The following is a 27,789-nucleotide window of genomic DNA, read 5'->3' on the forward strand; positions in this document are numbered from 1 at the left end:
CTGTTGTAAATATATGTACCACAAAGATACTTTCAAAACATATTTGGTTATATTTAAATAAATTAATTTCTAATACAAGCTTGGAAAATAATTAAAAACAAGTAACTAAGTATTCTGTTTACAAACCAACAACTTTCGTTAATTGAGATTTATAAAATAGTAGGGAATTACAAAATATAACAGATATACAAATTAAATTTTGAAATTTAAACGTCATTTTATATAACGATCAACATGCAGAGATTTTTCAACTTAAATAAGTTAGTAAAACCATAACACAAAATCTGTGTTACATTGAAGTAAACTAATAAAATTATGTAGTAATTATCGGTGTGACCAAGCAAAAATCATAATTACTGTACTTAAGTTTTCTGGTTGTTTCAAAATTTCGATAGAACACTCTAGTAGTAAAAAAATTATAACTTTTATTTAAAGAATCAACAGGGTGGCCACTCTTTCAAGCAAAAAGTAGCCTAGGTTAATTAATAAAGTTTATAATATATGTTTTACGTTAACCTGAAGTAATTTTGAAACTTGTAACTGCGGTACTGCCAGTCAAATTATTTATAAAAAATGCAAAAAGTTTTAGAAATACTATATTTAAAATTGCAAAAAACTGAATTAAGTAAAAAAAGGATTTTAATCTCCACAAAGCTTGGTGAAACTCTTAGTTTTAACAAAGTATTAAGCAAAAAATCCTATGAAGTTAACTTAACTTTCAATATCATCATATATAATAAATTTATGGGATACCCTACAAAATTACGAAACAAGCTACAAATTTAACTCTAAATATTTTAATCTCAAGATATTATTATGTATGTAAAATAAATTGTGTTAAAACCTTAAAAATAACAAATATTTTATAAACTTATAACAATAACGTAAACCTACCCAATTTAAAAAACTAGCAGGATTCTGAAAAATACCAGAGTGTTAAAAAAATAATTTTAGCTTGTTATGAGTGGCAACCCGGAATTTATTGAAATTTTTTTAAAACTAATTTGAACTATTTCTTGGTTATATTGTTTTGTCATAAAGTAGTTCTACATTATTGTAACAAAAGATTCAAAATATAACTTCAAGTTTTAAAAGTGCAGCAGAATAGATAAAACTTAAAAATAATTTTGTACATAATTTAAAAGTAGTTAAAAAAAAGATAATAAACAACCTAATAAAAAAATATAAACAATATATGGCTTCAAAGCTTGGTAGAATTTGATTTTAAAATTATAAAAGGTGGCAATTTCTATAGTCGTGTAAAATCTTATTGTATATATTTAAAAAACAAAACTGTTGTATACTTTCCATAATTAAATTGTTCTTAAGTTCACAACATAATTAAAACGCCTTGTAATAAAAATAAATTGAAATTATAATAAAAAATAAAAGTAAGCGAAACAAAAAGAAAAAATAGAATTAAAATTAATTTCGGTTCGCGGCTTTAGAAAGTTGTGATTCGTTGTTAGATGGTTGCATTCTTCGGACTGCGTGGTAACTGTTGCGAAGCAGCACGTAGGGGAAGCACGATTCAAGGAGGTCCATGGTAAGGAAGGGAGATTGTGTTACTATGTTTTCCAAAAGAAGGTAAATGGATTCCCTGTTTCTTGTGCTGTTTCTGTCATTTTCTTGACCTAGCTTCAGTAAACTTGAAGATGCCAACTGAATTTTTTTTAATAAAAATTTAAACTATTTAAATTTAAATAAACTTATTCAGTTTTATTTTACTTTTTTACAGTGCAAACTAGATCATGGCTTCTACTTTTATATATACAAATGTTTTTTGTATCGTTGTAGATTTTTTCAATATATTTTACTTTTTAAGTAGGTCAACTACTTTTCTTCAACAACTTTAAAAAATTAACACCCTATACACGTTAAAGTTGTGACAATTTTATTGTTAACAAAAATTGACTTGATGAATTTATATTGTTTATATAAAACTGTACTAACGATTTAAACAACTCTTCGTAAAAAATTTTTACATATAAACTTTTTATATAATTATTCTTAAAATCTTCACATAAGTCATAATATTACATAAGTTATTAGTAGTAAAAAAGTAGTCTAGACAATGTAAAAGTAGTTAACTAACGGCTAAGAACTCTTTCAGTCTTTCCTCGACATTACCACCATTGATAGTAAACAACGCAGCTGCAACATGGTTGATTGACCTGGCTAACGTGTGGCAGTTGTTACCATGGGCAACCAGCTGCGCGTCAAACTCGGACTTCTCGTCTCTGGCCAGCATAGGAATTGATACTGCGAGGAAGACCATTAGAAGACACGCAATCCGATGCTCTTCATCGCGATTGTAATCTGACTGAATTTTTTCTTGAATTATTTTACGTTTTACATGGTCGTTTAAAATTAATCTATTTATGTACGAACCTTTTGCTGCGATGCTATAGTCTGACACAACGTTGGATCAACATTGCAAGCGAAACCAGCTGCAGATGCCAATTCATTAACATTTATCATAACCTGGAAAAGTCAACTTATTTTTATTTCATAACAAGTAATTTTAACTACTAAGTACAGTCACCTCTAGCAAATCTACGCACTCGATTGGTTACACACTCTCGTTCAGTTACACATTTTATAATCTAGTTATTCAAAAAATACGAAAAAAAAAATTATAAAAAAAATTGTAAACTTATTCTATGTATTCAGCTAATAATATATATTTTTTTATATAACTTTAATTGCTAAATCTTCTCAATACTTGTTTAGAATTTGTATAATCATGTTCCTTGACGGTCGGTCAAACATTTAATTGTGCCTCAGTGTACCATAAATTCTAAAAGAGTTTTAATAGAAATTCTGAAACCTAAAAAGTACAAATTTAAATCAGACAAGGTACAATGTTAAATTCCTCACGATATTTATGGCATAAAGTTTCATTTCAACTTAATTAATCTCTTATTTTAGCTAGTTCGTTCCTTTCCTTCTAAAGATTAAAATTGTCTTGTATATATTAAAGAAAAAATATTCTCCGATTCCATGCAAGAAAAGTTTCATCTTAGATGAGCAAAGAACAAAGTAGAATTTTTTACTTTTACAAATATATATTTTTTATTAAAGAAGAAATTTTTCACTTATATGTACAACAACTGGAATAAAATATATTTTTGTAAACAAAAAAGTTGGAAAGTCTCTAAACCGTATTTAATAAAATGGATTCTAAGAAAACAGCTAATGTAGGTATATTTGCTACCTCTCGTTTAGTTACGGTCTCTCATGTTGTTACGCATTTTTGCTGTGGACACAATGTGGTGACAAGTAGGGTTCGCAAGAGGTGACAGTAATTTACTCTAAATTCTATAATCAGTTATTTAACTAATAAAACTATAGGTATAAACTTATACTATTATATTTTGATTAAATATATTTTATATCTAATGTTCAAAGTATTAGATTGTTAAGAAAAATCTAAACCAGGGTTTTCTAATCTTTTAATCAAAAGGCCCCTGAAGAAATTATAAAAGCTATAGCCCCCTCCAACAAGATTACTCATAAAAACTACCATTAAAAATACCTAAGACCTTTTTTTTGCTCTTCATCATCAATTCCAGAATATCTAGTGTAAGTTTCAAAACTACCATTAGAAACACCTAAGAACTTTTTTTTTTGCTCTTCATCATCAACTCCAGAATATCTTGTGTAAGTTTCAAATTATGGCCTCATGACCCCCCTTTGCTGCTCATGCAAAATATTTGCACTTGGCCCACTTTGGAAAACCCTAATCTCAGGGTTGCCAAACTTTTTTGAGAAATTTCTTCTAGGTTTTAAAAAGTACACATTTTTGGGTACATTTTTAGTTTAAAGCTACGTTTAACGGTAAAAACTGTATTTAGTAGTACAACAACATTGAAAAGATACTGTAAAGCTACTTAATTGTGCTTTAAAAAAACTTGATGATGACAAAATTTTTTGTTTAAATGACAGATTTTTTATGTCAAATCAAAACTTTACTATTTAACATCTAAAAATTGTTTAAAATTCCAGATTTTTTCAAGTCTCAAGTAATTTTTGTTCAAAATTCTAGGTTTTTTAGTGTTTTTGTCCAAAATTCCAGGTTTTTCCAGGATTCAGGTTTCCTTTGATCTAAACGAAACAAGTTGGTTAGAATAAAACAATAATAACAATATGTAAAGTACTTGCTTTATTTAAACTGATGTACACTACTTTGAAAGCTTCATAAAAAACTATGTTGAACTGTTTACTAGTTTAAGACAGAAAAACGTACGTCAGTTTTAATAATGCAAATACTACTGCACAAATTTTTCTTATTGTGATATTTAATACCTTGTTCAGATTAATATTATATATTTGGAACATAAAAATTTAGTTTTCTCCAAAATCTTAGTTCTTTAAATTGTTTGTATCTTTTTTTTCTTTAAACTTATCTACAAAAATGTTTTAAATTAAAATTAAATACATATGTGTGGAAAAAACTGGTAAAATATCTTACCTTCATGTCAGTTTCCTTTGGAATGTGAGTTTTGAAGTCTTCAATGGATGAAAGTAGAAATGGGATTCTTTGTTGAAGGACGTCATTAAGAGCTTCCTGGCAAACATCGCGAAAAGACAGAATCACTCCGATGATAGTCATTCTCATCAGAACACTCTCAACACCTAGAGTTGAGAATGCACGGTAATATCAAAAAACTATTTAACAAATGTTTCTTGAAAACTTGGAGTCTCTAACTCAAAGAATAAATAAAATTTAAATTAACTTTTAAATTTTTAAGAAAAACAAAAGTATAATAAAACTGCCATCCATACGTTTGTATCAGAATCTTTTTACGGAGTTTACTTTATCTCAAAAATTAATTAAAAATCTACTTTGTATAAAAAGTAACTTTTAGTTCATACTTTCATATAAGAGCTAAAAACTTTTTTTCATAAAAAATACTTTGACCCAATGTCCATAAATATACATACATATTTTCATATCTTAATAGATTTTATTTATTTGTAGTTTCACACTTTAAAAAATTATATTCATTTATAAGCTTAGACAGGTTGATTAGCTATTTGAAACAATATTCAATCAACCTAAAATTTTTACAACATATCATAAATATGATTTATACAAATATAAAAGGTGCGTGGATTTTATCAACAAAAGAGGCTTTACTTTTATAGATCTAAAACTATTTATCTAAACTTAGCTAAAACATTTAATTTAACCTTCTAATTTTCGATATTGAATAGCCATTTGTTCAGGTTTATCGAAATTCATTCTTAATGATGTCAATGCATCGGAGTTTGAAAGAACCAATTTCTACAAAAAATAAAATTCTATTCAAACTATAAAACTTATTTTGTACTGAAGAGTGATAGTTGAAAATATAACTGCTATAAAAACCAAAAACTACAACAAATAGTTTCATATATAAAAAACTTTGCAAACCTTTAATTCGCTTATCTGGCTTGATATATGCCAAATCAGACTTTCGTTTAAAAATCTCATACCATAAGGTCCTATTATTTGAGAAAGAGCACGGAGTTCTGCATTTAAATTACAACTCGTTATGATTTTTATAAATCTATCTCTAACTTGTAAACTTAAAACAACAATAAAGTAAAATTAATTTACAGAGACTTTTAATGTACCTGTAAGGTTTGAAAACTCCTCAAAGTTTATTTGAAAATCATTTTGAGAACTAGAATCACTAGAGTTTCCGGTCTTGACAAAATGACGCTTCATTTCAGAAAACACATTGCTTCCATTGGTTACATTTCTTAACATGACTTCCAAGTACCTTTGTACACTATATAATGGCAACAGAAATACAAAAAAAATTAAGTTAAAAGAGCGAAGCTACTTTTCTAAAGTTAAGAAAATAAATCTGTGAAGTTTCAAAACATAGACAACAGCTTTCATTTCTACTTAAAGAAACTTACCACTGAGTGTAGATAGTTGTAATAGTTGTAGATCCCTTACTATCCAGCATTTGACTGTGCTGAAGCAAAATTGAACTGAATATTGAGCTTACATCTAAATAAATAATCTGTATTCAATTTTTTTAGTAGAAAAATAGCTTATTAGTGAGCACATAGAGCTTATATAAAGTAACTAAAACGTAAAGTTGTTTTTAACATACATATAAATCTCTAATAAAAACAAAAAACCTTAATTTTCTAACAGTATGTTTTGTAAACTCATTATTAAATTACATGCTTATAATTTTGTAACTAATTTTGAAATTTATAGTTTTTTATGCTGCTTTTTAGAGCAAACTTCTATACATATGTTTCAAAATGTTTTTTTTGCAATTAGTTTAGACAACTAGTTATAAAACCACTAAATTTAGTACGGCTGTTAGTAACCTGGTGCTATTAAATGGCAAATCAGAAAAATATTATTTTTGAGGGAAATAACCAATAGAAAATAAGGTAGTTTTAGAAAACTGTCAGAAAACTTTTCGATATATTTTCATCTAATTTAGTAAAATAACTATTTTGACTTTACAAAAAATACCTATGCACAATAAGTTTTCAAAAATTCCTTAAGTGAACAAAAAAGAAAACTAGTTAATAACCGATATGAATGTAGTTTTCGAGTTGTTGCAGAGTTTTCATGTAAGCACGTACTCTGTACAGCAAAACCGATGGTTGAACTACAGTTTCTTTATCATTTATCGTCTTCCAACACAATTTTACTAGTACCCTATACATTTTATTAGGTAAACAAAACTAAAATATTAAAACCCTTTAAACTAATTATGAATAGCCGTTGAAGTTAACAAAAAAGCTTTTAGACCGTTAACAACGCATGAAAAAAGTTTTTATTTGTTTACTACTTTAAACTATCTTTAAATGTGTTAGTTTTATTTGTTAAGAAGCGCACAATTCTTTTAATTTTTGGAAAACAAAAAAAAAATAATGTAATAGTAAAAACCGTTAAAAGAATTCTTTTAATTTAGCATAAAACATGAACGTATAAAACTATATAAATTTTTACTCACATATATTGGCACAAAAATTTAAGATCAATATAACTAGTATTTGAAAAAATTACTTATAAATTTAAATTACTTAAATAAAACCAACTGAATAATCAATATTTTGAAAAACATAGTTATCAGGTAGATATAAGTGCGAATAAATTTATTTAATTTTTATGTTCTACCTTTTTTTTCATTTAAATCTTGTAAAACTTTAATAGTTAATTTATAAAAACAACTTTAAAAGATTATTATCATCTGCTAACTATAAACAGGGTATATGTCTGTTATTTTAGCCTATCTATTCTACATATTAAACAAAGTTTAACTTATAAAAATTACTTAAAGGTTGTATAAAATAATAAAAATCTTAATATTAAATATTTAAAAAATAATACAAAAAAAACATAAATGTTTCAAAATTTGAAACGTGCATTTGTATTCATATTAATTTTAGGTTCAAAATTATTTTTAATATCAAAAAAATTAAATACAGTAGTTCAACCACGAATGTATTATACAGGGTTTCAAACTCGTATTTTCAATTTTTTTTCCAGGTTTTCCAAATTTCTTTTAGGTTTTTAAAAGTACACATTTTTTAGTCTACTTTTATTTTAAAGTTTAGTTTAAAGTAAAAAACTGTGTTAAATAGTATAAAAACATTGAAAAGATACTGTAAAGCTACTTTAAATATGTTTTTAATAAAAAAAAATTTGATGATGACAAATTTTTTTAATTTATATGATATATTTTTTAAGTCAATCGAAATTTTACTACTGAACATGTGAAAATTGTTAAAATTCCAGATTTTTTTACTGATTTTTGTTCAAAATTTCAGCATTTTTTTTGCCTAAAATGCTAATTTGTCAAATTCCAGGAAAAGTGGCAACCCTGATTATAATTTTTTAGTTACTCAAATCCTTCTAATATGTCAACAGTATTTTTATGATTTTTTTCCTCGCTTTGTGTTAGTAAATATATAAAAAAATTGTATATTTCTTTAGGATTTTATGAAATTACTTACAAATAAAAAATGTTATTGATCTAAAACGTCTTAAAACAAACTTTGAAAATTTTGATTCAACTTGATTTATAAGAAATTCTTTAGGAGCAAGTACATGATCCCACACTTTGATTGTTGTCCGGTGATTAATCGCATTGCAAAGATTCGATAGTAAAAAATGAATTCTATCAACTCTGCGGTATTGAACAATATTAAAAGCTATAAGTCTTATACATAATTTAATATAATATGTTTTGGTTTTAAGAAAACAAATAGAGAGATCTCAACTGCTGGAGGAGAAGTAATATATTTATTCTTTCAAAAATTTATTTTACAAACTAAGTTTCGGTCAAAGACCTCTTCAGTGCTTAAATAAATCTTATTCAAAGAAAATTCTATTTGAATAAGATTTATTTAAGCACTGAAGAGGTCTTTGACCGAAACTTAGTTTGTAAAATAAATTTTTGAAAGAATAAATACATAATTTAATATACTTATTTATAAAATTTGGAAACTTATTGATTAATAGTAATACTATTTTAGTCTAAAATACTTTTTTTTTAATGTTACTTTTTTATTTATATTCATTAAAGTTTTTATTTTAAATATAGTAATAAACTAAAAAAATCAATCTAAAATTATACATTTGTTGAATATAATATAAAAAACATTAGTTTAGTATTGACCAAGACGGTTACATGGCTATTCAAATTACGACAATGGAAATCCTGACAATTAAAAAAAGCGCTCATTTGATCTAACTAACAAGACTAAGGTAGACAAAAAGTTTAAAAAATATCCAAAAATAAATTTTATAACTATTAAAAGTAGTCAAGTAAGTTTTAAAACCTTTTTACTTTATCTCAATTTTTGTATTTAGAAAAACAAACTTTTTAGTTTTTAGATTTTCTATTTAAATCAAATTAAGTATATATTTTATAAAGAATTAACATAGTAACAAAAACAAAACTATTAAAAAAATATACAATTTACACATACTTTTGAATGGCTAATCTGTCTTTTCTTTTGCTTTCCACACCTGGTTTAACAACTTGAGCATTCTGATAATGTTTTTGATTTTTTTTCTTCATATTTGACTTATTCAAAAAACTTTGGTTCAATAGTAAGGCAGCTTTTTGTGGGGTTAGCTTTAAATAATGACATTATATTAACAAAATTACATTATATTAAGAAATTAGTATCGTTTATCACTCAACTAAAGCATCAATGATGAAAATCCAAAAATCTAAATACCATAAAAAGTTTGGGAAAATTCATTATATAAGTCTTTTTTGGTTACAGCTATGTATTTGTTTATAACTTAGAAACTATAGTAAAAATACTTGGGTGTAGAGATTACACTGCTCCTGAGCAATGTCAAATAAAATCATTCGTGTTCTTTTTGCAAGCTCTTCTAAAAAGGCACATGCTAACGTTAAAGTTCGATCTTTCAACAAAGATCGTTCTTCAGGACAGAAGTCGCTGACTGTGTTGATGAAGTGCGAACAGACAAGAGGAAAAGCGATGCTGTATTTGGTTTGCTGCATGAAGTCTAGACACGCTTGGAAGGCAGATTGAAAGTTTGTGTGGTAAAAACTGAAAAAAAAACACTATACATTAAAACTGAAGTTACATAATACTTGGAGAGCACTGAGTTTTTCGATTTGATATAAAAGATTAAAATATGTTTAAAGCTGAATGATCACTAACTTTTATACTTTTTTACTATAAACTTTATATAACAATGTAACTAATAATCAAAAAGATTATGCTTAAACAAAAGTTTGGTGTTGTAAAATATACTTATTATTACAATTTATTTTCTAATATAACAGCAGTAAAAAAAATAATAAGCCTACTTTTTTTGACATTTAATTCTTTTAGGAAGCAAAAAGTAACATTAAAACTAGCGATAACACGTAAAAAATAAAAGTAACCAAAAGAAAAATGTAGTTATTATTTTTTAGAACATTAATAACTTAATATTTTTTATTATACTTCAATATTAGTTAAGAAGAAAAAAGGTTTTTGGTCAGAAAGTAAATGTTTTAAACCGATTTATAAAGTTATACAGACGATATTAAAATAAACTTCGAATCTAAAAAAAAAGGTTATACCGCTTTATTCAAACTTCTCTTAAATATACTATTTTATGATGTTAGGTATATACATAACTGAATAACCATAAATTAGAAAGGTCTGATGTATGGGTGAGCAATTGGTCAAGCTCATCGACACACTTAGTGTGAAACACAATTGTGTTCATCAACACTCCAAGTTTTACATTGTCTTTCAAACTTAAAGGTGCCTTATTTACACTTGTGTAGGCCTGAAAAAATTATTTATTTATAGAAAGAATTTTACCACATCTAAAACCATGTGAACTTAAAAATTCTACATACCAAAAAGATTAAACAAGTACACCTGCAAATCTATATGATTTGTGTAAAAAACTTATATATATTTGTTGTTTGAACTTCTCAATAATATGACGCGATTTTTATTCTAAAATTCATATATATACTCGATAAATTATATTATGATGTTTAAACTAACTTAAGTAACTTAGTGAAAATTATAAATTACAATAAAAATTAATTTAAGAACAATTCTCTGAATATTATTTAACAATGGTGATGAAATACATGATTTTCTATTTAACTATTAGCGTTGGTTTTGCTTCATAGACAATACTTTATAAACTAAAGTAATATATACCAATACATAAAATAAAGAATATTTAAAAATAAACAAGTAGTTTTTATACTTTTTTTAAGTTTATAAATATAATTAAAATTTCAAAAGATTTACAAAATCATATAATACTATTTTGAATAGCTTAAATTAAGCGAATAAGTATTGCTATGTAAATTTGTTTAAATATATTAACATGAAAGTTTGAAAATAAGAGTGCTAACTTGAAATCTAAACCAGTCAAGTCGAAGAGCTTGGAAATCAAAAATTTCTTTGTTTTCGATTTGTTTTAAATTAAGAGAGCTAAGAGAATTGACAACAGATGTAAGAATTATAGACTCATCTTCTGGACAAACCTGTTTTGAAAATTCAGTTGAACAGCTTTAAGTCTGTATAAAAAAAACGTTTATATAAATGTAAATTATACAATACTTTCTTATTTACCTAATATTACCATTAAATAACAAAATAATAGCACTTAAAAATTCAAAACCAACGGATAAATTTTGTACAGTTTCATTTAGAACAACAGAGTCGAAGCCAAACATAAACTGTAGATAGTATCTTTGAATAACTTCATGGTATTTTCTAACCAAATGTCTCATTTCTTCTATATAAAACATCAACTCACCTAAACATCTAAAATATAATATTTATTAGCGCAATTACAACTTAATTTGGCCTTTTTATTAAATTAGCTTTTATCTGAAACATTTTTATCTACACAACTATTTTTTTTTATATTATTTAATAAATATTTCAAACAAGTTTTTTATTGATCACAAGTTATTACTTTTTATTCAGTTTTATTTTCTTTTTTTTCCAAAGTTCAGGTTTTAAAGTCATGCATTATTTTTTAAAACATGTTACTTCATAAACATTTATTTTAACTCAAATTACAACTGTAAACTGTTATTTATTGAATTATTTATGAAGTTTTTCATGGCCATAAATCAATAATAGTTTTATGAAAGGCTAGTATAAATATGAATATTAAATGATGTAAGAAAGTAAAAATATACTTGCTACATTATTTAAATTAAACTTAATATAATTTTTGAAAGTTTTACACGTTGACAAACAATTTTTTTTATAATGTTTTTTCAAATTTTGGTATCATGTAATTTTTATGTATGCACTTTTGAGTTCAATCAAAAGTTTAGAAAGAGAACAAAATGTAAAATAAGATACTTCAATAGTTATAAATTTTAAAGTACTGTAGTCTGCACTTTATTTCGCCTAAAAGTACCAACTCAACCGACAGTGGTAGCTAATCCAGGTATTTAATACAATAAACCAGAGTCTTTACAGTTTTTTTATGTTTTACTTTAATGTTTTTTAATGTGGGAATGGTATTTATGAATTTGAGTTGGATCCAGACCACATGCCGTACGCTGCCAACCTTTAGTATATAGTGTTTAGCTATACAGTGCAAAAACATATAAATTTTAATATCAACATTTAATAAATTTAAATACAAAATTGTATTCAAAAGCTAATAGATCAGTTACAAATTGACTTTAAAACTCAAACAATAAAAGTTTAGTATTTGATGGAGGAAAAAACTTAATTTATACTTTTAAATCGAAAATGACAAAAGGGAAAAATATATTTCCAAATATTTTTTATTTCATATTAATAGGATACATAAAACATTATACTTAAAAGACTTTGAGGATATTAAAAACAAACGATTCTTATTTAATGTCCTGAATTATAAATACTAAGTTGATAATAAGTAAAACTTGCACAAAACTTTCGCGTGACTTTAAGTTACCCCAAAAAAATTAAAAACATATGTACCATGCATTTTTGAAATTTAAAAAAAAAACATTTTTTGCTATTAACAAATGCTTATATATTAAATCTTATAATATAACTATTTTCTATTTATTTATAATCTGAACTGTATATCTAAAATTTCTTCTCAACAAAATAATAAAGTAATATTTAACTTTTTACATACATTTGTCTATCTATGACAAATATTATCAGCATGAACTCATATAAACATATATTGTTGTTTTCTCAAAAGTACCATATTGTTGTAATAATAATGGGCAAGCTACATGCATGTCTGGCCCTAACCTGTCACTAAAGTCTTCTATATTCGATTTTTTTATCAAGTTATTGCTATGCCTAATTATCCAATAGATTTCATCTCTTGCAAAAGACAAAGCTTTCAAAACTTCTAAAATTTTCGGCCCAAGTAGTCCAGGTTGATCCTAAACAAAATCAAGAAATTCAAAACTTAAAGAAATAAAATGATTCTTAGTAACAATAAAACAAGTAAAAATAAAACGATTTACTTACAGACAGCAACAAAATGAAATCCTTCATCGCCATGCGCAAATAATCTCTTTTTTCCTGATGAAGTTTTGGTGCATTCTGCACAGCCCAATCTCTTGCTTCTTTAATTTCATGAACTTTTTTGTTATATCTGGTATCATATACATAACTTATTAAATACATAAATTAGCTCTAAAATAGAATGTTACTAATTCATGAACATTTTAAACTGTTGTATCTTATTTACAAATATAATAAAATTGGTTTAAAAAAACAACAGCAAAAAAAAGGGATTCAGAGTTCTTTTGTTTTATTAAAACATTTTCAGTTTAAATATATTCTATTTGAATAACCAGAATTGAAAATGTTTTAATAAAACGAAATACCTGAATCTATTGTTTTAGTTTTTAAAGAGTTTAGACAGTTTTTTTCTAAAGGTTTTCATTTAACCAGTTTTATTGTATAATCAAATGATTCAAAGCTGTCTAATTTCTCATATAAAAAAGGCAGACTACCTTCAAAGAATTCATTATAAATTTACAAATATACACACTAGATAATATTTTGTTAAACTTTTTATTACATAAAAAACCATAATTCAATCAAAACTAATTTAAAAAACATTTTTAAGGTTTTTTCAAGTTTATTTACTAATTTATTTATTACTTATTTTGTTTCATGTTTTATTTAAGCTATGGAATGTTGGTGTATTTTAATACTTTGTTATCAGTAAATCATTTTTAGAGTTATATATTACAAAAAAAAACATTTTTTTTTAAATAACTCGACTTTTATATAACTTTTAAGTTATATAAGTTAGCTAGTATTTGTAACTATCGATTAATTAGGTATTTAAGTAAAACAACTCACTTTTAGCTAAACTATAAGTAAGCGTAAGAATTTTTATTATATTTAAAAAGTATGAATATTAAAAAACCAAAGATTAAGAATAGCTATTACAATTTTGCATGTATTAAATAAACTTATATTTTATGGATTTATAAACTTTTGTAACTAAATGCCTATAGTTGTCTTAAGAAGCTTACACTAATCTTACTACTTATTTGAATTTTTTTACTATTTCAATAATACAGAAAGTTTACCCTTTAACGCTTCCAAATAGTTCTTCTGCAGATTTATGAACCATTATTACTTCGTCTCTGAACAAGGTTAGACAAAAATTTGATTGAAGTAACGGCTTCCACAACACTAAACAAAAATAACTCTTATAATTTTTTTTCAATGTGAATGTTTAACATATATTTTTATGCAATAGAATTGTCTTTTTAAAGGTAACCATAAATGCTAAATATAAATATATGTACATATAATAACTTTCTCTAAACATTACATAGTTTTTCATGTCTTATAACTCTAAAACAGGGTTTCCTAAACTTTTAATCACAAGGCCCCTTTTAAAGAAACTAAAAAAGCTATGGCCCCCTCCAACAAGATTACTCTTAAAAACTACCATTAAAAACACCTAAGACATTTTGTTTTTGCTCTTTATCATCAATTCCAGAATATCTAGTGTGATTTTCAAAACTAGCATTAAAAACACCTGAGACCTTCTTTTTTGCTCTTCATCATCAACTCCAGAATATCTAGTGTAAGATTTAATTTATAACCTCATAGCCCCTTTGCTGCTCATGGCCCCCAAGGGAGCCACTTGGCCCACTTTGGGAAACCCTGCTCTATACCTTTTACTCCCCATGTTGTAATTTATTGATAAGTTGAACAATAATATAATTGCAACTTAAATATATATTTTTTTTTAAACTGAATTTTTTAATCAGAAAACTTTCAGCATATCTGCAAGTTTAAAAAAACGGGGTTTAGTTTTTTAGCACATTATTAGTAGAAACTTTATTTTGTTGTTAACAGTATAAGAGGTAAGAGCATTTTTTATATAAAAATCAATATTAGCATTTATTCAAACATTTAACCATAATTTATAAGTCAGTTGTATGGTATACAATAATTGAAATTAATTTTTGAGGTATAGTCACTTTCGTAAAAAATTTACGACATAAAACGTTTATGTCAGAAACAGTTTATGTTGTTTACAGAGTTCGTGCGCGAATTTTTTTTCATTTAGCCTGACTGAGACCAGTTTAGCCTGACATTTTTTCAAAGTAAGGAAAATCCCCTTTAGAAGTAAGTCATTTTAGGTATTGGCGGTCTTGATTAGTATTATTGTAGTCTCCGACTTCTACCAGCTTTATCTCAAAAATATTTTGAGCTTTAAATATCTGCAAAAAGCAACTCATAGCTTAGTTACAACTCAATAAAATAAGAATAAACTGTAAAAAAGGTGGTTGACCCCCCTGTATCTTAAAGCTAAGTTATATAGTGTTGTGAATATCTCTAATAACTTTAAACAAACAGTAATTTAGCAATAGCTTTGTGAATAGCAATAATTTTAAACAATCAGTAAACTATATGAATAAATTTCTAAGAGTTTTAATCTAAAAGTATTTGGTATAAAGTGTTTAAATTAGAAATTAAAACAGTTCAACCAACTAAGCTCTGAAAAACATAGCTGATGTAAACAAATTTAAACAAACAGCTAAGTTGTTGAACTAAACTGTAATGTTTAAAGTTTTTTTTTTTTTAATTTTTATAATTATGACGTATATAATCTACTCAAAACAAAATAATGATGATTATTGAAAAAAATTAGAGATTCAACAAATGGTTTTTAGTAATAATTTTACAAATACTGACTGATTTTGTCTTTAATAACAAAATTTTTATTTAGAAATAAATTGAGATCTCAATTTGATCTCTAAAATATTTCTCAATTTTTTTTTATTAAAAATTTTCAAGGATTTGAACTGAGAAAAACTGAGATTCTCAAATTTTTAAATAAAAAACTGATTTAGCCTGACATTTACAACTTTTTTCAAAAAAACTGATTTAGCCTGACGCGCACGAACCCTGTGTTTATGACTTTAAGAATTTTTAATTAATTTTCTACAGTTTTAAGGCTTTGAAAAATAAGGAATTTAGTAAATTTGAACTGAAAAAAGTCTGACTTTTTTTAAATTTCGTCAAATTTCCTGACTTTTATTCAAAAACCCCCATTTTTTCCTGACTTTTCCTGACTTACTGATCTTGTGGCAACCCTGTAAACGTATACATCGCAATTTTTTCACTGTCAATTTACTTGAAAACTTAAAAGTTCACTAAAAATTTTCGAGTAAATTCACTACAAATTTCCAAGAAATGTTACTTGAATTATAAAAAGAAATGTTGTAACGATTAATAAAATTATTATGGCAAAAAGAATTAAAAAGTTAATTACAATAAATATTAATAACAAACTTACTGAATATGTTCAGAAAAATAAGTTAGGAATGTAAAGAACAATATTATAATTTGTTACGTGTTCAACTTTTTTTTTTTCCTGAAAAATGTGTCTAACATCTTTAAAACATTGTAACTTTTTCTCATTTTAAAACATTAAAATATATCAAAATATATTATTTAATAAAAATTTTATTAATTTTTATCAAAGTCTATTTATAGTATAAACTTATTTCTATAATTTTTTTCAAAGAATTTTAAACTTATAAGATTGTCTAACTTGCTGTAGCTTGAGCATCTGAAGTCATTTGGTTATGACAAAACAAAAAACCGAAAAATATCCATTTTTCATAACTTTCAAGGCTTAAATATTCACACTGAACCTATTAAAATCAAATTAAAACTTTAGTACGTAAAAACTTAACTTTATGTAGTAAAATCAATGACGCACAGGAAATTTACTATTTTTTCTTTTAAAGCTGAATTATGTTCTTTAAGCATACACTAATAGTATATTATTTCAGTTTTAAAACATATTTAACTAAAAACTAATAGTAACAGAATAGAAAAATATAGAAAATAATATTTTTAAAACTTAAAACTTTCCGAAATACTTATAAACTTAACATTTTAATAGTTTTAGCTTTTAGCAAAGGTCTATATAAGTTTACAGACTAATTGCGCGCATACCGTAAATTCTTTATTTTGAAAACAACATAGCAACAAAACAAATAAAGTAACTTAACTAAAAATAATAAATACATGACAATTTAAAAGAGTAAACCCAATCAGATACGCTTGGATTCAGTATTTCTGCAGGTTTTGCAGCAAGATTGAATTCACACTTTTTTCTCCAAATGTCTGCACTTGAATTTTTGTTTTGGTATACCCCAACAAGAGACATCACAGCATTTTTAAGTGTCTGAATAATTTTAGATTGTAAACTATGTTAGCTTTGCAACAATATTAGTCATAACTTAAGTTTAAAAACAAAAATAAAACTTAACTTGCTTATTTTTACATTAAAAATTGTATATTTATTGTATATATATTATACTTGTAACAGCTGCTGCACTTATTAGATTGAAACTATCAAAAACTTATATTTAACTATATGAGTTTATACAACAACACAGACTCGATTATATGCACTGAAATCTTCACAAAGTTTTTTGACAGGATATTCATAGTCTATGATAATTTGTGCCATTCGAGCATAATCTTTCTCCCTAAAAATATGGCTATTTAATTTCTTTTTTCATTTATAAATTTTAAATTAAAAGTTAAATAAAGTCCATGTTAAAACTTTTCAACTTCTTTATTATTTATATGGAACTATATAAGTACCAAATAAAATAAAATATATATGCTGTAAAATTAAGTAAAAAGGGTTTTACTTTACATAACACAATCACTTTTTGTGCTTTATTTTTATTTATTTTTTACATCTTATCTGATCTGATTTTGAATTATCTTCAATACATAAAACCTTCTAAATAAAATAATTTTAATTAAAAAAATAATATTTAAGTAAGTAACACTAAAGATTAAACACTATTTACTTAAACTCAGCTAAGAATATTTATTTTGTTGGATTAGAATAAACTTCCTTACATTTTTCCATTGATCATATCATAAGCATGATCGTAAAGACTAAGGATAGCTTTCCTTTCATCTATACGTTTCAGTATAATGAAAAGAGACACAAAATTTGTGAAAAGTTCAAGAAATTTTGTTGTTACATCATAATTCACAGTCTGAGAAGAATTTAATTGTGCTTAGAACATTTTTATATACCTTTATCATGTCAATAAAGATTGTAAAAACATATTTTGCATAATTTTAATGAACCAATTTTAATTCTGAAAACAAAAATAAATGTAATTAAATATAGTCAAATTTTATTTTTGCTCAAGTATATTATTCAGTTATTAAAAATCAATAATTTAAGAACAAAATCACTTGTTTATAACTTTATTATTTTATATCAATAACAAATATTTGCAAGTAAAACAACTAACAATATCAAAAAAGATTCCACTGCTGTTGAGAGAGCCCATTAAGTCAAAAAATTGATCCTATAAAGTGGTTTCTTATTATACTTTACATAACCTAAAATGCTTTTCTAATAAATCTGAAACAAACCTAGTTATATAAAATAGTACACAAATATTAATGTTTTGTGAATGAGTTTTAAACATTTTATTTATTGAAAACAAATTGAAGTAAAAACTACAAAACTAAGAATAATATAAATATTGAAGATGACTTTTTAAATATGAACTGTACCTATAAAAAAATATTGATATATAAAATCTAAAACTGTTTAGTAATTTATAAAATAATTTATGACTATAAATTACTTTTATTTCCATTATATCAACAAATGTATGATAATATACGGATAGTCCTTTTAATATTTCATTTTTCATGTTGTTTACATGAGCAAGTTGGTTCTGCAAAAACAAAACAATATTATTAATTAAAAGGAAATAAAGAAGAAAGAAATTATTGGTTTAAAAAGACAAACTAAACCAACAAATTTCAATAAAGTTTTTACAACCATTACAACAATATCTTAAGAATTTTAATATAACAAGATACTGAAAAATAATCGATAACAATTTTTCATTATTAAACTATATAATAGTTCATCTTATAGTCCTAGTATGTCAACAGCTTTTGAGACATTTCGTCTTGGTCTAGTACTTGGTATTTTAATAAAATGTATTATAAAAATTGACGAATCTTTAGCTTAGCTTATTATTAGTACTTTTTAAGTTCTTCAATATTGTCTTCCTAAGAATTAATAGTTAGTTATGGGTTTTCTGACGAAAACAAACTACACCTGTAATTAACATTTAAAAGAAATTTATCACATTTTAAACGGTATACTAATAGCAGATATTTTATTACTTCTAATAGTAGAAATTTTATTTAAATAAACTATATGTTGTTTAATCTTAATTATAATTTAAACAATAATAATTCTTTACAATGTATTATAATTTTATGGTTTTTAAAAGTACACATTTTTTGGTCTATTCAGGGTTGCCACTCGTTTTTTCAAAAAATTTTTCAGGTTTTAAGTATTATAATTAAATAACTATTGTTTTATAAAAAAAATGTCATAAAAAATCATTTTTATTTTAAAATACGACTTGATAGCTAAAACACTAATTAAAAAACTAATTAATTATTTAAAGGCAATGACTGATACCATAAATGATAATTACTGATAACTAGAGAAATATACTTTTAGACTAAACTACTTGGTATGTTAGAAAAAACTAGTTATTTCTATAAATCCGAAAGGTAATATCAAAGCTAATATAAATATCCATTTGAAAACATACCTAAATAAATACACTTCAAATAAAACTGATATATTTTTTCTATTTGTACTACTTTAAACTACAATTTAAAAAAAAAACATATATTTAACATTAAGAACAAAGAAAAATCTGGGTTTACGAAGACATATCTTAGAACTGACCTAAATTAATTATTTACGAATAGTAAAACTTTATTAAATTATGTTTACACCAAAGATATCTAATTTTATAAGAAACAAAAAAACTGTTTCTTATAGGATTTCTAAAAAAGTTTTTATTTATATTTTCAGACTAAGTTGTTGAAAGTATCTTATTGCAGATAATATGAAAGCCTGAGTAACTAAAAACTAGCCTGAATTACATCAAGCTAGCCTGAGTTGGCCAAAAATTATGATAGAATTTCTAATAAAAATAACAGAAATCAAAAATTTAAAACAATATTGTAAAAACCTAATTAAAATACCCAAATAATATCAAAATAATAAAAAGGGAGTTGAAAAAAAAAACATGACTTTTTAGAAAGGAAAAAGAAATAATTTGAAGTAATAAAAGCCTGAAATTTAGGAAAATATAACTTTTTTAAGATTTGTAAAAAAAAACTGAGAAAACTTAGCAATAGCCTGATTTTTTCAAAAATTTTTAACTTGCTCTACTTATCTGAATAGCTTGCGTGTGTGACAACCCTGTTGTTATTTATTTTTCTAGGTTGTAATATTAGCTTAAATAAAGTAAAAATATCTCTTACATTTTTTTACACCAGTTTTTATCATTTAACAATTGTAAATAAAATATTAATTCAAAGTAGTACAATACAAAAAAATAATTTTTTGATAAGTCAAAAATTAAACTAACTTGGTGACTTCTTATGTCAACAAGAGGAAACTTTTTACAAATAAACTTTATTGCACCTTCTAAATTTTTGTCAGACAGTATATTATTTTTTGACTTACTATCAGAACAACTCTGTCAGAATATGATTTAGAATTAAATTAAAAAATGATTAAAGTTTCAAAAAATCATCTAACATTAAACTTTTAAATAAAAATAAAATTACAATTCTTTTTTTTTTCTTTTAAGTAGAAAATGATGTAAATAAGATAACTTTACCTATTAAAATCAAAATAAGAAATCCTAAACACTTCATATTTAGGAAAGTTACAAACCTAATAAAAATATAAGTCATATTTAAAATTTTCAAGTAATTACATAACATTTTATATCTTCTACAGATTTTTTTCTAAATAAACTCTATCAAATTAACTAAATATTTTATCATAAAGTTTTCAAACAATCTTAACTAACTAACTTTTTTATCTTTTGTAAACTTTAAAGAATTATAATGAATTATAACTTCAATTGCTTATGAAGTTAGTTGATTGAATTGTTATTTTATACTGCTATATTATATTTTTAAACTTTACAATTATTATCGGTTTTTTTAAGAATTGCAAAAGTTTTAGCAAAATCTTTAAAAAAAAATTAATAACTTGAACTTACAAATATGTTCCAAATAATTAAATTTAAAAAACATAAAAAAAACAAATACAACCTTTTTTATTGAGTATATTCTCGTCATGATTCCAACTACATGACTATTGAGAATTGTTAATTTTTCAGCTAGTTTTTGCTGAGTTGGGGCAACTTTAGTCATAATTGATCTTGAAGTAGACGGCATATTTTCCAAATAATTGTTTTTCAAATTAAAATGTATCTTTAACTATCAAAAACTGAATCAAATAAATTTTGAAAATATATAGTTTTTGTTTTATAATAAATTTTTTTAATAAATTATACTAATATATATAAAACTATCTTGGGCTCTTAAGTTCCTAAATAAAATCAGCATGCATTTCAGTTAATAAATTTGAATTATTGCTTAATTCTCTTTTTATAACATTCACTATTCTAATTGTTTATAAATATACTTTAAAACCTAATAGATAGTCTAATAGTATAGTCTACTAGTCAACAAGAGCTGATTTAATTCCTACATTTTTCAATTCATCTACAAGTTCTCCATTTTGGTGCATTTGAAGCATAATATCGCACCCTCCAACAAACTCTCCATTGATATAAACTTGAGGAATAGTTGGCCAGTCACTAAATGTTTTTATTCCACTTCTCAGATTCATATCTTCCAATATGTTGTGTGAATCATATTCAACTCCGTGCATTGACAGTATTTGAACGACAGCCTTGCTAAAACCACACATTGGTTCATCAGGAGTTCCTTTCATAAAAAGAACTACTTTGTTGCTGTCAACTAGTTTTTTAATGTGCTCAGAACTTCCAGTATCTACACAAAAATGTCTAAATTGAAATGGCTTTGACTCAATGTTGGTATTCAGCTGATTACTTTTAGTTGTTGTTAGTTGTTTTAAACAGTTGTTTGAAAACTTAGCAGCTTTAAACTGAACTCGTTGGACAAGACTGCGACAATGAAACATTTTTACTTAATTACTGTAATAAACTGTTTACTAAAATACTTCATTTTAAACATTAATAAAACTAATTTTAGCAAGCATTAGTTTTTAAAGTAATTAAAAGTGTTCTAAAGACTCTTAAAAATTTATAACAAAATAATCTAATATTTGAAAATGGTGTAGTGAAAAATACTAGTGTTAAAAAATTGAAGTACAAAATGTGATAATCAAACTTAATAAGTTAAACATATATCTTATGTACTTTTAAATTTTATTCCTATTAATTCAGTAAAAATTTGAATTATTTTTTAAGTACCACTTTCAACTTAACAAAATATATTTTCATTTTCAAATTTTTTCTATAAAACTCAAAGCTTTTTAAATCTATCACTAATTCTTTTTCAAAAGATAGATGAAATGTTAAACAGTTTTGACTACAGATATTAAAAAATTAAACTAACTATGACGTAGTTGTACGTAGTTTAAAAAATCATGATAATAAAAGAATTTAAAAAACTTAAAAAATTAAAAATTATATAAAAACTAAACAGAAAAAACTGTTTTTTTTTGTGTTTTTTATATAAAAATTTAATTTTTTTTTTTTCTGACAGAATTTTCTAAATATATCAAGGAACATTTCCTGAAAATTTGAGGTAGATATCTCAAAAAACATAGGAGGAGCTATATTTTAGGAATTTCTAGTTATTTGCATTTTTAGTTTGCGCCTCCCATAAAGATCCTATTGTTGCCTTCGACTTTAACCGGCTATATCTCAAAAATTATTTACATTTTTTTAAATCTGTAAAAAGCATCTTGTAGCTTAGTAAAAACTATATAAAACTAAATCAAATTTCAAAAAAAGGTATTAACCCCCCTATGCCCATAATATATTGTTAGAAGGGCTATTTTTTAATTTTTAGAAACTTGCGTATTTAGTTTTCTTTTTCTATGAGCATTGATTCCAAACTGTAAAGCTCACCTCTGGCACACTTTTTAAGGACTTTGAAACTATTATAAAAATCGGAGTTTTGACAATGTAAAGCTTAAAGCTTTAATAAAATTTAAAATAAAAATATATTTATTATTAGTTGCAAGTGGTACTTACAAAGTTGCCACTTGTTTTTTCAATTTTTTTTTAGATTTTCCAATTTTCTTCTAGGTTTTTAAAAGTACACATTTTTGGGTCTATTCAGGGTTGCCACTCATTTTTAAAATTTTTTTTCAGGTTTTCCAAATTTCTTTCAGGTTTTCTAAAGTACACATTTTTGGGCCTATTTTTAGTTTAAAGTTAAGTTTAAGGTAAAAAACTGTGTTATGTAATATAAAAAAATTGAAAAGATACAGTAAAGCTACTTTAATATGCTTTTTACTAAAAAAAAATTTCAATGATGACAAAAATTAGTTATTTATATGATAGTTTTTTTGAGTAAAATCAAAATTTTACTACTGAACATGTGAAAATTGTTAAAATTCCAGGTTTTTCCTGGTTAGCTGTCAAATTTGTACGAGGGCACAAAATTACACAAAGTTACTTTTGCACAAAGGGATAAAATTGCACGGAAACACTTTTGCACAGAGACATTTTGCACAAGTTGAATTTTTTTTATTATTATCACTGTTACCCCTAACCCTCGGTAAGTAGCTTTTTTTTTTTTTAATATTTTATTTAATTTTTTTGTTTTTTTATAATTATTTTTATCAGTTATTTTTTTAATTTTACTGTTACTTCTAACCCTTACCCTTGGTCAGTGACTTTTTTTTTAGTTTTTTCTTCTGTTTTATTACTCTCGTGCAAAAATGACCGTTTTCATTTATTATAAGTACATGTTTAAAACCCTAACAGTATTAAAAATCTGTCTGGCATTCTCAGAATTTTTTTTTTATGTTAACTTTAAAGAAAATTTAAAAGATAACTGGAACATAAAAATACCTTTAATATGTAATAACTTCATTTGCGTAATATAACTTAAACTTTCAAGTTCTTCTTTTTTTTTTTTCCTAATGGTTTGTTATATGTTAATTTAAAAGCTTCTTTTATTGAAGTTTCTGTAAGTAAATAATAGAGAATAATTATAAGGTATAAAACTATAGCAAGTTTTTGTTGGGGTTACTACGCAACAAGTAGTCTAAATATGTTAGTAAACTTGAGAAAAATATGATAAGGTAAAAGATAGTAAAGAAATTTTTTTTATAAAAACTGATTTTGGTCATTATATGAAATCTTATATGTAAACTTAAGAAAAAATTAACAAATTAAAAGATGGTAAAGAAACTTTTTATTATAAAAACTGATTTTGGTCCTTATATGAAAGCTTTAAGTATAAAGTTGAAGTTAAACAACTTGAATAGTTCATATAACTTTTGTAAAAAGTTTCAAACCAGCTGGGTTGTCACTCTTTTAAGCAAAAAATAACTAGCTTCAGAGATTAAAGAGTTGCCAAAGGTTTTTGAGAAATTTCTTCAATGTTTTAAAAATACAAGTTTTTGGGTCTTACTTTAATATAAAACTTAGTTTAAAGTAAAAAACTGTCTTAAATAGTATAACAAGATTAATAAGAAACTGTAGTGCTACTTTAAATAAGTTTTTAAATAAAATAAACTAATGACAAATAAATAAAAATTTCTATAAGATAGTTTTCTTTGTCAAATCGAAATTTCTCTACATATAAAATTTGTTTAGAATCCCAGGTTTTTTAGTGATTTTTGCTCTGAATTTCAGGGTTTTCCTAAATTTTTCATAATCCAGGTTTTATGGTAACCAAGACACTTGCTTTGCCCAGAAAAAAAGTTAATCATTTCAAAGAGTAAAAAAAAATATGAGATTGATACTTTTCTAGATTAATTAAAAGTCAACTAGAAAACAACATTCTGGGTGACCAATGATTTTTGAACTTAATCTTGGCATATACCTCTCTTATAACTTATTTTATAAATTTAAACAACTTTAAAAAAAATATAAAGAGGTAAAGTATATACATTAACTTGTTACATAACATACTAAACTATCTGCTTAGTTATAAAGAACTCAATTATTTACTTAAACAAAAAACACTTTGATTCTAAAATTATGCTAGATAAACTTTTATGTATATATCACAGTTTGAAGTGTCCTTGCTACAGATCATCAATACTAAAAAGCTTACAAAATTTGCTTGTTCAATATGTTAATAGAAAATTTTTGCAGTTTTGTAAAGGATATTTTACATACCAGATGAAGGCATTGGAAATAAAATTAAATATTTTTGTAAATTTCTAGGGAAAAGTCTAGGGAAATTTTTGAATTTTTTCTGACTTTAAAGGACTTTTAATTAATTTTAACCATTTGAAGGCTTTGGAAAACAAAGAATTTTGTAAATTTAAACTGACAAAATCTGACTTTTTTTTTTATTTTATCAAGTTTCCTGACTTTTCCTGACTTTTTTCAAAATCCCTCATTTTTTCCTGTTTTTTGTTATTTTTTTTTTAATTTTACTGACTTTTCCTGAATTCTTGACTTTTCCTGACCGAGTGGCAACCCTGTATAAATATATAAATTAAATTGTAGAATAAATAACTATTAAAGGCAATATAGTGTGAATAATTAATGGCTAAGAAATACATCAAATAAAAATATGAATATAAAGCTAACTAGATGTTTTCAACTTAATAGTGATGCAACATCATGCTAGGTAATAACTGTATTTTTTAAATAAATATAATATAAAACCAAAAAGTGCCTGAGAATAGTTCAAAGTTTGTTTTAAGTACTGCTGCCCCTTAACATTATAATAAAGAAAGTTTATTTAAGTAATGTACACATTACTTTCTCCTGGACATGACATTAAACTAGAGTTTAGCAAACTTTTATTCAAATGGCCCCCTTTAAAGAAATTAAAATAGCTATTGCCCCCTCGAACAAGACTACTCAAAAAACTACCATTTAAAAAGATTTTTTTTTAATCATTTTTGTTTTTTATCTGAGGTTCAAGAATATCAATTATTGAGTACAAAAGGTCTGCATGCATTTTGATATTCATTATTTTATCATTGATATTTGTTATTTCATCTGCTTAATAAACTTTATTACTAACTGTATAGATTAGTTAATTTATTACAAAAGAAGATGATGTCATTTCAACTTGTAAAAATATTTTAACTGCAAACGTTAAGATAATTAACAGCTTAAAAAAATTTTAAGTTAGCAGATAAATTGTCATTATTAATTGAAATGACATCAGTTTTTTGTATAATAAAGACACCAGGGTTTACAGTTAGTGATGAAGTCTATTTATTTAACCCTGGTATTAAGCAAATATCAATACATAAATAATGAATATCAAAATGCATGCATACCTTATGTACTTAATAACCAGAAAATCTAGTCTAAGTTTCAAAATTACTAATAAAAACACCTAAGACCTTTTTTTTGCCCTTCATCTGCAACTCAAGAATATCTAGTGTAAGTTTCAAAATTTTTACTGCCCAAAATTGACTATTTTTTCTTAAAAACAATAATCAGAGTTAAGCTGCGTTTTCAAGTTAATTAACTGTTTAGTTAATTAAATTAAGGCCATAGGGGGGTAGGCCATGTTTTTTACAAGTTAATCTTATTGTATAGAGTTTTTACTAAGCTTAAAGTTGCTTTTTACCGTTTTTAAAAATTCGAATTAGTTTTTGAGATATGACCGGCCAAAGTCGGGCTGCATAACAGGTTCCTTATGGGGAAGGAAAAACTAAAACGGCAAAAAAAGACTAATGCATTCAAAATCTATCTCCTCCTTCATTTTTTAAGCAATTTTCTTCAAACTTTCACAGTCTATTCTTTATAAAATAACAAAAAAAAGTTATTTGTGACTTTAAAAAATTTCAAGTAAAAATACCTTTTTTTTGAAAAAAAAAAAATTTTTGATAAAAAATCACTTTTTTTTTTTTTTGTCATAAAACTTTTATTTTTTAAAATTATTAAAATTCACAAATAATGTTTTTTTCTTATAATGTAAGGAACATTTCCTAAAAATTTGAAGAAGATTGCTTGAAAAATGAAGGAGAAGATAGATTTTAAAGCCTGTTTTTAAAAACTTGAGAAAAACGGCTTTAAAGTTACCCTTTATAAAGACAACCCTTTATATAACCGGTCATATAAAAAAGTTACTTAATATTTTTAAAATCTAAAAAAAACATCTGAAAGATTATGAAATTTACTATAATATAAGTCTATATGTTATTTTTGGTCAAAAATGGCTTCTATGTCCCTATGGCCTTAAGTAACAAAATTGTTTTTTCACATTTAAAGTTTGAAATACTATTTAGTTATTTCTTCCCCACATGAAAGAGATTTATTGACAAATAGAATAACTTGAAAGTACTTTCAATTATATATGCAAATTTAACTTCTTTAATATTTTTAAAGGGCATAGGGAGGGGGGGTAAACACCCTTTTTTGGTTTTTGATCTTTTTTTATATAGTTTTTACTAAGCTACAAAATGCTTTATACAGATTTAAAATATTCAAAATAATTTTTGATATATTGCCGGTCTAGGTCGGAGGCAGCATTAGGTTTCTTATAGGAGGCGCAAACTAAAATGGCAAAAATAGACTATTTCACTAAAAATCTATCTTCTCCTACCTTTTTTGAGATAACTACCTCAAATTTTCAGGAAATGTTCCTTGATATATTTAGAAAATTCTTTCGGAAAGAATTTGTTTTAAATAAAAATTTTATTTGAAAAATTAACAAAAAAAAAACAGTTTTTTTCTAGTTTTTTTGTTACAAAAATTTTTATTTTTTAATTTTTTCAAT

At 24.6% G+C, this 27,789-nt stretch overlaps 2 protein-coding genes across 2 annotated transcripts; both read right to left on the bottom strand.

Moving 5' to 3' along the window:
• Positions 1 to 144: 144 nt before the first annotated feature.
• On the bottom strand, positions 145 to 21,309 carry LOC145840380 (nck-associated protein 1-like). The gene is made up of 26 exons (XM_082947626.1): positions 21,136 to 21,309; positions 20,439 to 20,549; positions 18,615 to 18,707; positions 18,273 to 18,329; positions 17,866 to 18,008; positions 17,390 to 17,480; positions 17,036 to 17,173; positions 16,532 to 16,634; positions 14,046 to 14,151; positions 12,967 to 13,093; positions 12,742 to 12,878; positions 11,151 to 11,292; positions 10,878 to 11,009; positions 10,143 to 10,288; positions 9,303 to 9,555; positions 8,959 to 9,107; positions 8,022 to 8,153; positions 6,552 to 6,679; positions 5,914 to 6,007; positions 5,623 to 5,771; positions 5,420 to 5,517; positions 5,197 to 5,290; positions 4,475 to 4,638; positions 2,392 to 2,484; positions 2,096 to 2,323; positions 145 to 1,662 (listed from the first exon to the last, which is right to left on the bottom strand). Exons 1-26 carry the CDS (start codon positions 21,259 to 21,261, stop codon positions 1,426 to 1,428), a joined length of 3,471 nt encoding a protein of 1,156 aa, XP_082803752.1. The 5' UTR covers positions 21,262 to 21,309; the 3' UTR covers positions 145 to 1,425.
• Positions 21,310 to 21,313: 4 nt separating this feature from the next.
• LOC145840381 (putative monothiol glutaredoxin ycf64-like) lies at positions 21,314 to 22,066 on the bottom strand. The gene has a single exon (XM_082947627.1). It carries the CDS (start codon positions 22,031 to 22,033, stop codon positions 21,548 to 21,550), a length of 486 nt encoding a protein of 161 aa, XP_082803753.1. The 5' UTR covers positions 22,034 to 22,066; the 3' UTR covers positions 21,314 to 21,547.
• Between the last annotated feature and the right edge of the window lie 5,723 nt (positions 22,067 to 27,789).

The sequence above is a fragment of the Thalia democratica genome, chromosome 7 (assembly GCF_965202585.1).
Source record: "Thalia democratica chromosome 7, ktThaDemo2.hap1.1, whole genome shotgun sequence".
NCBI classification, from domain to species: domain Eukaryota; kingdom Metazoa; phylum Chordata; class Thaliacea; order Salpida; family Salpidae; genus Thalia; species Thalia democratica.

Bases quoted from the DNA above. Each gene is read 5' to 3' on its own strand.
- LOC145840381 (XM_082947627.1), bottom strand. From the start codon at position 22,033: ATGTTTCATTGTCGCAGTCTTGTCCAACGAGTTCAGTTTAAAGCTGCT.
- LOC145840380 (XM_082947626.1), bottom strand. From the start codon at position 21,261: ATGCCGTCTACTTCAAGATCAATTATGACTAAAGTTGCCCCAACTCAG. The intron at 18,330-18,614 runs GTAATTTATAGT...ACCACTTTATAG, and splicing joins TTGATATAATGGAAATAAAA to GATCAATTTTTTGACTTAAT. The intron at 11,293-12,741 runs GTTAGGGCCAGA...ATTATATTTTAG, and splicing joins ATAGAAGACTTTAGTGACAG to ATGTTTAGGTGAGTTGATGT.